A 12,114-nucleotide genomic window follows, 5' to 3' on the forward strand; every position below is an offset into this window, starting at 1 on the left:
CTTGTTTATAGGTGAATAGTCCTGGAAACCATGGTGTTAGGGATGGAAGTGACTCAACTGCTTTAGGTGACACCAGGTAAAATGCTTATTTCATAATGGCCCTGTGAAGGAATTGAGGGGATATATAGTCTTCACAGTATGAATATCCTTAAATAATTAATCATTATAATATAGAGCTTCATTAGCATTCTTATTTTATTTATTTATTTATTTATTTAATCTGGAAACATTCTAGCTGATAGAATTAATGGGTGGAGCGAATCACTCTGTGGTGTCAGAGTTTGTGTTCCTGGGACTCACCAACTCCTGGGAGATCCAGCTTCTCCTCTTTGTGTTCTCCTCCATGTTTTATGTGGCAAGCATGATGGGAAACTCCCTCATTATGCTCACTGTGACTTTTGACCCTAACCTGCACTCCCCCATGTACTTTCTGTTGGCCAACCTCTCCTTCATTGACCTGGGAGTTTCTTCAGTCATTTCTCCTAAGATGATTTATGACCTTTTCAGAAAACGTAAAGTCATCTCCTTTGGTGGTTGCATCACTCAGATCTTCTTTCTCCATGTCATTGGTGGTGTGGAGATGGTGCTGCTCATCGCCATGGCCTTTGACAGACATGTGGCCATATGTAAGCCTCTCCACTATTTGACCATTATGAATCGAAAAATGTGTATTTTGCTTCTGGTTGCTGCTTGGGTAGTTGGCTTGGCCCACTCTATGATTCAACTGGTTTTTGTTATAAAATTGCCATTCTGTGGCCCTAATGTGCTGGACAGCTTTTACTGTGACTTACCTCGGTTCATCAAACTTGCCTGCACAGATACTTTCAGTCTAGAGTTCATGGTCACAGCCAACAGTGGTTTTATATCTCTGGGGTCATTCTTCATATTGATTGTCTCCTATAGTTTTATCCTGATCACTGTTAAGAAACACTCCTCAAGAGGCTCATCCAAGGCCCTCTCCACTTTGTCAGCTCATATCATGGTGGTGATTTTGTTCTTTGGTCCTTGCATCTTTGTTTATGTCTGGCCTCACCCCACATCATGCTTAGACAAATTTCTTGCTGTTTTTGATGCAGTTCTTACTCCCTTTTTTAATTCAGTCATCTATACATTAAGGAACAAAGAAATGAAAGTGGCAATGAGTAAAATATGCAATTTATTATTTATAGAAGGATTTCTTAAATTACAAAAGTATTATGGAGTTTATTTGAAATAACATTAAATTCCTATAGTTGCAATATCAGTTTCCAAGAACCTTACTACTGTTTAGTTGTGTCTCAGATGAAAATAACATGATTATTTAAGAATCTTAACTGAGAAATTGTGTTGCTGCCTATGGTTAGAGGAAACATGTGGTATGATAAAAAACAAGTATCTCCCAGAGAAGGCCAATTGCTTATCTGTCAGGAGACATTACTTTGATGAATTTACTATGGTCTAGAATTCAAAATTGAGTCTTTTCAGTGTCCAAATGGGTTATATAAGGGAATGCTTGCTGATTGACACTAATTTGCTGTAAAAAATTAGTAAAGTGGTCTGAACTGTCATGAAAGCCCAACTTACTATTTCACTATAGGGACTTTTCTGAGAAGTCAGGTGATGATAAGGATATTAATAAGCAGGGAATCAGAGTAAGAGGAGTTATATAGATTATTCAAATTTTTAATCATATCAGATTTTGATGCTTAATGCCTATATCTCCACACTAGGATATGCCTTCCATCACGAGTGGAAAAACAGGATCCTTAGACCAGGCCACTTTCCTATCTGGACAGTGCTAGCTGGTCTCAACAAAATTTAACTTTTGTTTGCACTGTTTTAGGCTGTCTAACTCCTATGTTCTTTAAGATTCATTCTTTTTTCATTTGTAACTAGCCAGGTTCTTCCTTTTTCTTCTGCTGATATAATACTATTCCCATTGCATTTACATAATTTGAATCATTATAAGCTAAGTTTTAGTTTGGGAGGCTTTTTATATATGACCCAATTCTCTTATAGAAATGAGAGATTTGTGTACATAGATTTAGAAATTTCAGTTCCTATCTATCTCAACAAAGAGGAACAAAGGTTCATTCTCAGAGATGTAATACAAATGACTCTGAACCTTATAAATCCTTACACATACTCCATATATCTTAATGGGTTTATCAGTATTCCTATTATTTTATAAATTGTCCTTATTTACCTCATAGTTTATCTCACTTGATAATTTATTTGCATTTTCTTTTGATTTCCATTGCTCTTATATCCTTTATTTATTTTTTTAAGCCCTCTGTTGGACATTTGGAAAACCAGTACCTATATTATCAGTTTACTAGCTACCACTTATGTTCAGGCTCCCTAAAATTTGTTTGGGAGTGGTGTTTTTTAAATGGAAGTTCCACTCATTTTTCTCTTTCATTGATTAAATACTGTACAATAGGTCTAACAGGGATTCCCAAATTCCTCACTGTTTATGTGTATTGATTTTAAAAAGGTCTACCCCTCCCAATCTTTTGTCTTTCTGCTTTTCTCTCGTCTATATCTATTACAAGGTAGATTCCCCAACTTCATAGTGCCTAAAGATTTTCTGTATCATCTAATTTTAAAGGTCTCTCCTTTTACTCTGAAGAAATAACTACTTTTAGTGGACATCTAGTCTGTTGTTTGCTCAAATAAGCAACCTCTTTCTCTTGGTAAATGTAGCTTTCTCTTGCAGTAACTGTGTGGTATGATTATGAAGGTGACACGTAAATCCTACATCTAACTCCAACTGTTTGGTCAAAGGTTGGGCTTCTGAACCAAGTCATAATGCACATCTTTTAGCCAGCGTTGAAGAGTACAGGTATCAGCCTCTGACCAGGATGGGCCAAGTTTGAGCTTTCCTCTAGGATATTGGAATTGAGAATAAAGAGAAAACAAACTCAATCCATTTTAGAGCTATATATGCAGAAACTGCTGGCAATCATATTTCCTGCTGTCAAAAATCAAGTCTGGGATACTGAGAAAAGATATGTGGGAGTAGCTATAAGTTTTAAAGATAGAGGCTTGGCATTAACCAGTTCCTTGGTTCCAGATGTCTTGGGCATTCAGCTTCATTCTTACCCCCCTATTGGTTTGGCTACCAGCTGAACTAATAAGTGAGCCAATGCATTAACCCTCTTGCTTAAGTTTAAGATGCGGTTCTGTCATCTACAGTCAAAAGGATACTGATAAATACATCTCTGCTTCTAAGAAGATTGTATTTTCCATTACTTTTGATGTAAAATCCTCCATATTTTATCTGAGTATATTTTTCCTAATAAAAGAAAAGAATTTCTTCTAATAAAGAAAAATTTATTTGTAAATTAGAGATGATAAAATAGCAATCATCCATAAAGTCACCGTATGGAGATAATTAGTAGTAATATCTTGGTATACTTATTTCTAGTGTTTTTCTATGCCTAAATAAAAACATATATTTACAAAATGGAGATTTAATGGTATCTACACTTTTATCCTGCCTTTCTGATGAGTATTACATTCTGATAAAATTTTCACCTTATTAAATATTGTAGTGCAAAATAATTTTAAATAAATAGTATTATACATATGACCATGTCATAATTATATTTGTTATTCCTCTCTCATTGATCAGATTCTTTTACATTTTTTACTCTGTTTTGAAAATCTTGCATATATATTATTTATATTTCAGATTGCTTCCTTTATAGATTGATATACTTGGAGTTAATAGGGGATAATAAACTTTTAAACTCTATTCATATTATCATTTCTCCCCAAAGATTTGTACCTGCTAAGAAGCATATACACTTTAGCACCCCCAACACACTGAATATGACCACTTATTAAAAATATTAGCCAATTTAAAAGGCAAAAAGATAAAAACTTATTTTAAATTTCTTCTATTTTTATATGCTTGTAATCTTTTAAATATTGCTATTAACCTCAACTCTTTGAATTACATGTATCAGGAATGCAATCAAAACTAGCTTAAAATAACTAAAAAAGTTTTAGTTTCACAAGAGGAAAGAGATCTAGAGATATTTTACAGCAATGTTAATACACTTAACATTACTGAACTGTACAATTAAAACTGCTCAAGGTGATAAATTTTAAAACTACAATTAAAAATAAAGCATTTTATTTTATTTTTAAAGGTTTTATTTATTTGAGAGAGAGAGAGAGAGAGAGCATGAGTGGGGAGCCTGTCCTGGAGCTCAATCCCAGGACCCCGAGATCATGACCTGAGCTGAAAACAGATGCTTACCTGACTGAGCCACCCAGGCGCTCCAGGCAAAATAAAAAAAATATTTTATAAAAAAGGACTTAACTGACTCAGATTATTGGGATGTCCAATAGTGGCATCAGCCTCATAGACTCCAGGGATTCACTAATTTTTACACTCTTGGATTTTGCTCCTCTATTACTCCCTTTCTCTTGCTATTCTCTTTCTTTCTTTCTTTCTTTCTTTCTTTCTTTCTTTCTTTCTTTCTTTCTTTCTTTCTTTCTTTCTTTCTTTCTTCTTTCTTTCTTTCTTTCTTTCTTTCTCTCTCTCTCTCTTTCTTTCTTCTTTCTTTCTTTCTTTCTTTCTTTCTTTCTTTCTTCTTTCTTTCTTTCTTCTTTCTTTTTCTTTCTTCTTTCTTCTCTTTTCCCTCTCTTAACTCTGTTTATCCCTGAATCTTGATCTTATTTTCTTGTTTTACACATGGATTTCATTATGTGTGGTGTGAGGAGAGAAGGGACACTGCCAATAACTCTAAGTTTAACTTATTCCAGCAGGGCAGCCTCGTAGAAAAGGAAAAGGCTTTCTTTCTCAGCTCCATATTAAAACCTACAGAAAAGATCCTAACAGGCATTGTTTTGGCTCTGAGATGGGTCTTCCATGGCCCGGTCTGGATCACATGTCCTCTCAGGTGGGCAGAGGTCAATGTAATCTGGCTGAGAGCCTCCAAAGAACTACATGAATTTGAGGAGGATCATCTCCCAGAAGGAGGGGATGGGGAGCAACCATCAGTGGTGGGGAAAAAGTGATTTAAGGCAGGCAAAAAGTTGTCACATATTCTTTTCTTATTTGAAATAGAACCTTTGCTAAGGTGTTCTTCTTCCCCATCCCCATAGATAGAATATTAATTTTGTCATATTGATTTACCAGCCTCACATATGCGTTGATGGCACTACCTCCTTTATTATCATATCTGTGTTCAAAATATTTCCCCCAATTTGTTGTTTTTAATTTTACATACATATTCTGCAACATGAAAGTAATGATCTTTGTGACTTCAACTTCATGGAGCTTTTAAATTGTGACTTTATTCTTATTGTGACTAAGTTTTATTCTTAGTCCTTTTCCATTCTAATACCTAAAGAATATCAATGAATGTGTATTTCTAAAATATTTATCCACCTGAAAGTTATTTTTAGTGAAAATAATAGGAGAGGATCTGAGTTTCTAAAATTTACTTACTAATTTTCTTGGTACTGTTTATTTATTTATTTATTTTTAATTAATTTTTATTGGTGTTCAATTTACCAACATACAGAAAAACACCCAGTGCTCATCCTGTCAAGTGTCCACCTCAGTGCCCGTCACCCATTCCCCTCCAACACCCGCCCTCCTCCCCTTCCACCACCCCTAGTTCGTTTCCCAGAGTTAGGAGTCTTTATGTTCTGTCTCCCTTCCTGATATTTCCCAACATTTCTTTTCCCTTCCTTTATATTCCCTTTCACTATTATTCATATTCCCCAAATGAATGAGAACATACACTGTTTGTCCTTCTCCGATTGATTTATTTCACTCAGCATAATACCCTCCAGTTCCATCCACGTTGAAGCAAATGGTGGGTATTTGTCGTTTCTAATTGCTGAGGAATATTCCATTGTACACATAAACCACATCTTCTTTATCCATTCATCTTTCGATGGACACCGAGGCTCCTTCCACAGTTTGGCTATTGTGGCCATTGCTGATAGAAACAACGGGGTGCAGGTGTCCCAACGTTTCATTGCATCTGAATCTTTGGGGTAAATCCCCAACAGTGCAATTGCTGGGTCGTAGGGCAGGTCTATTTTTAACTCTTTGAGGAACCTCCACACAGGTTTCCAGAGTGGCTGCACCAGTTCACATTCCCACCAACAGTGTAAGAGGGTTCCCTTTTCTCCGCATCCTCTCCAACATTTGTGGTTTCCTGCCTTGTTAATTTTCCCCATTCTCACTGGTGTGAGGTGGGATCTCATTGTGGTTTTGATTTGTATTTCCCTGATGGCAAGTGATGCAGAGCATTTTCTCATGTGCATGTTGGCCATGTCCATGTCTTCCTCTGTGAGATTTCTCTTCATGTCTTTTGCCCATTTCATGATTGGATTGTTTGTTTCTTGGGTGTTGAGTTTAATAAGTTCTTTATAGATCTTGGAAACTAGCCCTTTATCTGATATGTCATTTGCAAATATCTTCTCCCATTCTGTAGGTTGTCTTTTAGTTTTGCTGACTGTATCCTTTGCTGTGCAAAAGCTTCTTATCTTGATGAAGTCCCAATAGTTCATTTTTGCTTTTGTTTCTTTTGCCTTTGTGGATGTATCTTGCAAGAAGTTACTGTGGCCGAGTTCAAAGAGGGTGTTGCCTGTGTTCTCTTCTATGATTTTGATGGACTCTTGTCTCACATTTAGATCTCTCATCCATTTTGAGTTTATCTTTGTGTATGGTGAAAGAGAGTGGTCCAGTTTCATTCTTCTGCATGTGGATGTCCAATTTTCCCAGCACCATTTATTGAAGAGACTGTCTTTCTTCCAATGGATAGTCTTTCCTCCTTTATCGAATATTAGATGACCATACATTTCAGGGTCCACTTCTGGGTTCTCTATTCTGTTCCATTGATCTATGTGTCTGTTTTTGTGCCAGTACCACACTGTCTTGATGACCACAGCTTTGTAGTACAACCTGAAATCTGGCATTGTGATGCCCCCAGCTATGGTTTTCTTTTTTAAAATTCCCCTGGCTATTCGGGGTCTTTTCTGATTCCACACAAATCTTAAAATAATTTGTTCTAACTCTCTGAAGAAAGTCCATGGTATTTTGATAGGGATTGCATTAAACGTGTAAATTGCCCTGGGTAACATTGACATTTTCACAATATTAATTCTGCCAATCCATGAGCATGGAATATTTTTCCATCTCTTTGTGTCTTCCTCAATTTCTTTCAGAAGTGTTCTATAGTTTTTAGGGTATAGATCTTTTATCTCTTTGGTTAGGTTTATTCCTAGGTATCTTATGCTTTTGGGTGCAATTGTAAATGGGATTGACTCCTTAATTTCTCTTTCTTCAGTCTCATTGTTAGTGTAGAGAATTGCCATTGATTTCTGGGCATTGATTTTGTATCCTGCCACGCTACCAAATTGCTGTATGAGTTCTAGCAATCTTGGGGTGGAGGCTTTTGGGTTTTCTACGTAGAGTATCATGTCATCGGCGAAGAGGGAGAGTTTGACTTCTTCTTTGCCAATTTGAATGCCTTTAATGTCTTTTTGTTGTCTGATTGCTGAGGCGAGGACTTCCAGAACTATGTTGAACAGCACTGGTGAGAGTGGACATCCCTGTCTTGTTCCTGATCTTAGGGGAAAGGCTCCCACTGCTTCCCCATTGAGAATGATATTTGCTGTGGGCTTTTCATAAATGGCCTTTACGATGTCGAGGAAAGTTCCCTCTATCCCAACACTCTGAAGGGTTTTGATCAGGAATGGATGCTGTATTTTGTCAAATGCTTTCTCTGCATCTAATGAGAGTATCATATGGTTCTTGGTTTTTCTCTTGCTGATATGATGAATCACATTGATTTACGAGTGTTGAACCAGCCTTGTGTCCCGGGGATAAATCCTACTTGGTCATGGTGAATAATTTTCTTAATGTGTTGTTGGATCCTATTGGCTAGTATCTTGTTGAGAATTTTTGCATCCATGTTCATCAGGGATATTGGTCTGTAATTCTCCTTTTTGGTGGGGTCTTTGTCTGGTTTCGGAATTAAGGTGATGCTGGCCTCATAGAACGAATTCGGAAGTACTCCATCTCTTTCTATCTTTCCAAACAGCTTTAGTAGAATAGGTATGATTTCTTCTTTAAACGTTTGATAGAATTCCCCTGGGAAGCCATCAGGCCCTGACTCTTGTGTCTTGGGAGGTTTTTGATGACTGCTTCAATTTCCTCCCTGGTTATTGGCCTGTTCAGGTTTCCTATTTCTTCCTGCTCCGGTTTTGGTAGTTTGTGGCTTTCCAGGAATGCGTCCATTTCTTCTAGATTTCCTAATTTATTGGCGTACAGCTGTTCATAATATGTTTTTAAAATTGTTTGTATTTCCTTGGTGTTGGTAGTGATCTCTCCTTTCTCATTCATGATTTTATTAATTTGAGTCTTCTCTCTCTTCTTTTTAATAAGGTTGGCTAATGGTTTATCTATCTTATTAATTCTTTCAAAGAACCAACTCCTGGTTCTGTTGATCTGTTCCACAGTTCTTTTGGTCTCGATATCATTGAGTTCTGCTCGAATTTTAATTAACTCTCTTCTTCTGCTGGGGGTGGGGTCTATTTGTTGCTTTTTCTCTAGTTCCTTTATGTGTAAGGTGAGCTTTTGAATTTGAGTTCTTTCCAGTTTTTGAATGGATGCTTGTATTGCGATGTATTTCCCCCTCAGGACTGCTTTTGCTGCATCCCAAAGATTTTGAACGGTTGTATCTTCATTCTCATTAGTTTCCATGAATCTTTTTAATTCTTCCTTAATTTCCTCGTTGACCTTTTCATCTTTTAGCAGGATGGTCCTTAACCTCCACGTGTTTGAGGTCCTTCCAAACTTCTTGTTGTGATTTAGTTCTAATTTCAAGGCATTATGGTCTGAGAATATACAAGGGACTATCCCGATCTTTTGGTATCGGTTCAGACCCGATTTGTGACCCACTATGTGGTCTATTCTGGAGAAAGTTCCATGTGCACTTGAGAAGAATGTGTATTCAGTTGAGTTTGGATGTAAAGTTCTGTAGATATCTGTGAAATCCATCTGGTCCAGTGTATCATTTAAAGCTCTCGTTTCTTTGGATATGTTGTGCTTAGAAGACCTATCTAGTATAGAGAGAGCTAGATTGAAGTCACCAAGTATAAGTGTATTATTATCAAAGTATTTCTTCAGTTTGGTTATTAATTGGTTTAAATATTTGGCAGCTCCCACATTCGGGGCATATATATTGAGGATTGTTAAGTCCTCTTTTTGGATAGATCCTTTGAATATGAGATAGTGTCCCTCTTCATCTCTCACTATAGTCTTCGGGGTAAATTTTAGTTTATCTGATATAAGGATGGCTACCCCTGCTTTCTTTTGAGGACCATTTGAATGGTAAATGGTTCTCCAACCTTTTATTTTCAGGTTGTAGGTGTCCTTCTGTCTAAAATGAGTCTCTTGTAGACAGCAAATAGATGGGTCCTGCTTTTTTATCCAGTCTGAAACCCTGCACCTTTTAATGGGGTCATTAAGCCCGTTCACGTTCAGAGTTACTATTGATAGATATGAGTTTAGTGTCATCATATCTATTCAGTCCTTGTTTTTGTGGATTGTTCCACTGAACTTCTTCTTAAAGGGGAATTTTAAGAGTCCCCCTTAAAATTTCTTGCAGAGCTGGTTTGGAGGTTACATATTCTTTCAGTTCCTGCCTGTCTTGGAAGCTCTTTATCTCTCCTTCCATTTTGAATGAAAGCCTTGCTGGATAAAGTATTCTTGGTTGCATGTTCTTTTCATTTAGGACCCTGAATATATCCTGCAAGCCCTTTCTGGCCTGCCAGGTCTCTGTGGAGAGGTCTGCTGTTACCCTAATATTCCTCCCCATAAAAGTCAGGGACTTTTTTTCTCTTGCTGCTTTAAGGATCTTCTCCTTATCTTTGGAATTTGCAAGCTTCACTATTAAATGTCGAGGTGTTGAATGGTTTTTGTTGATTTTAGGGGGGGATCTCTCTATTTCCTGGATCTGAATGCCTGTTTCCCTTCCTAGATTAAGAAAGTTTTCAGCTAGGATTTGTTCAAATACATATTCTGGCCCTCTGTCCCTTTCGGCGCCCTCGGGAACCCCAATTAAACGTAGGTTTTTCTTCCTCAGGCTGTCATTTATTTCCCTTAATCTATCCTCATGGTCTTTTAATTGCCTGTCTCTTTTTTCCTCAGTTTCCCTCTTTGCCATCAACTTGTCTTCTATGTCACTCACTCGTTCTTCCACCTCGTCAAGCCTCGTCGTTAGGACTTCTAGCTTGGATTGTATCTCATTTAATTGATTTTTAATTTCTGCCTGATTGGATCTAAATTCTGCAGTCATGAAGTCTCTTGAGTCCTTTATGGTTTTTTCTAGAGCCACCAGTAGCTGTATAATAGTGCTTCTGAATTGGCTTTCTGACATTGAATTGTAATCCAGATTTTGTAACTCTGTGGGAGAGAGGGCTGTTTCTGATTCTTTTTTTTTTAGGTGAGGTTTTCCTTCTAGTCATTTTGCTCAGTGCAGAGTGGCCAAAAACAAGTTGTATTGGGAAAAGGAGAAAAAGAGAGAGAAGGAAAGAAAAGAGAAAAAGAAAAAAGAGAAAGAAGAAAAAAAAGGGGAAAAAGAGAAGAAAAAGAAAGAAAAAGAAAGAAAGGAGAAAAAAAGGGGGGGGTGGGGGAAGCAATCAGAAATCAAGAAGGAAGAAAAAAAAAGCACAAAACGAAACAAAAAAACAAAAACAAAAAAACAAAACAAAAATAAAACACGGGGGAGTATCTTCCGATTCTGTATACTTTAAGTCCCTTGCCTTCCCCTGGAACTGGTCCGTCTCCTTGGTCTTCTGGGGGAGGGGCCTGCTGTGCTGATTCTCAGGTGTTAGCACTTGGGGGAGCTGCTCTGCCCCTGCCTGGTGCAGGGCTCAGTGGGGGTTGTTCACCCCGTGAGGCCCCGGGAGGAAGCCACAGTGGCGGGGGCAGCTCTGGGACCCTGGAGTCAGCTCCCGCAGTAGCTCCGGGGCTCTCCGTCTGCAGGGCCTGGGGGCTCCCGGGCGGGGCCGCTGATCTGCTCAGTTCCAGGCAGGAGCGTCCTCGCTGTCCTGGGCCCTCCTGGCCTCTGCCTGTCCCGGGGGAGGCCGGATCCTGGGCTTGTCCCGGCGCCCTGTGCTCCGGGGCCTGCGCTGTTGGATTCGCGCTCCCGCCCCGCAGCCCCCTCCGCGGAGCCGCAGCCCGAGCCCCTCCGAGCTGCTCCGGGTCCCGCCGAGCGCTGCAGCCCTTAGGGAGCTCGGCGCACTCTCCGGGGCGCAGTTCCTCTGTTAGTGTCCCCGGGAGCCCGAGGGCATCCCCGCCTTTCTGGGGATCCTGCTCCAATTCCCCGGGAGGCCTTTCCGCCCGGGAAGGTCGGTGCAGCTCCTGCTCCTCCGGGACGGGGCTCTCCTGTCCTGGGGACACTCGCCCCGGCCTCAGCCCGGCTCCTCGCGGGGCCCCTCCCCCTTGGAGGCCTTTTGTGTCTTTATTTCTTTTTTCCCGTCTTCCTACCTTGATAGAAGCGTGAACTCTTCTCACTGGAGCGTTCCAGCTGGTCTCTCTTTAAATCTCAGGCCGAATTCGTAGATTTTCAGGATGATTGGAAGGTTTTCTAGGTAATTTGTTGAGGACAGGTGACTTGGAGACCCTGCTCTTCCGCCGTCTTGCCCCTCCCCCCCCCTCTTGGTACTGTTTAATGAATAATCATTTCCCTTCTGATCTGTGACCATTTTTTTATGACACTATTGTATAAAACACAGTCCTTGACTCTTCTGGCATCTGGATTCATGTGTAATATATCTTCTGGTATCTTGCATATGTCCTTTGACTGAATAAGTGCAAAATGGTACTTAGGATCATCACTGAAAACTGTGTCTTCCACAATTATCTATTCAGTCATGAAAACAAGAAACCCAAGAGTGGTTTTCATTCTCTCCCTCTCCTTTTCCCTCCACATCCTCTTTTCACTTTTTCATTTATGAAGCAAATGCCAAATGCCTATCAAGTGCCAGGCATTATTGTAGGCTTTTGGGATATCTCAGTTGAGAATATATATTTATAGATAATATATATTTTATATGTATATAAAATTCCTACCTTTGTGGTGCTATCCAGAC

At 39.1% G+C, this 12,114-nt stretch overlaps 1 protein-coding gene across 1 annotated transcript; it reads left to right on the forward strand.

The window, feature by feature from the left end:
- The first annotated feature begins 247 nt into the window (after positions 1-247).
- On the forward strand, positions 248-1,216 carry LOC121477578 (olfactory receptor 4F3/4F16/4F29-like). The gene has a single exon (XM_041732018.1). It carries the CDS (start codon positions 248-250, stop codon positions 1,214-1,216), a length of 969 nt encoding a protein of 322 aa, XP_041587952.1.
- Positions 1,217-12,114: the final 10,898 nt, after the last annotated feature.

This window comes from Vulpes lagopus, chromosome 2, assembly GCF_018345385.1.
Source record: "Vulpes lagopus strain Blue_001 chromosome 2, ASM1834538v1, whole genome shotgun sequence".
Classification (NCBI taxonomy): domain Eukaryota; kingdom Metazoa; phylum Chordata; class Mammalia; order Carnivora; family Canidae; genus Vulpes; species Vulpes lagopus.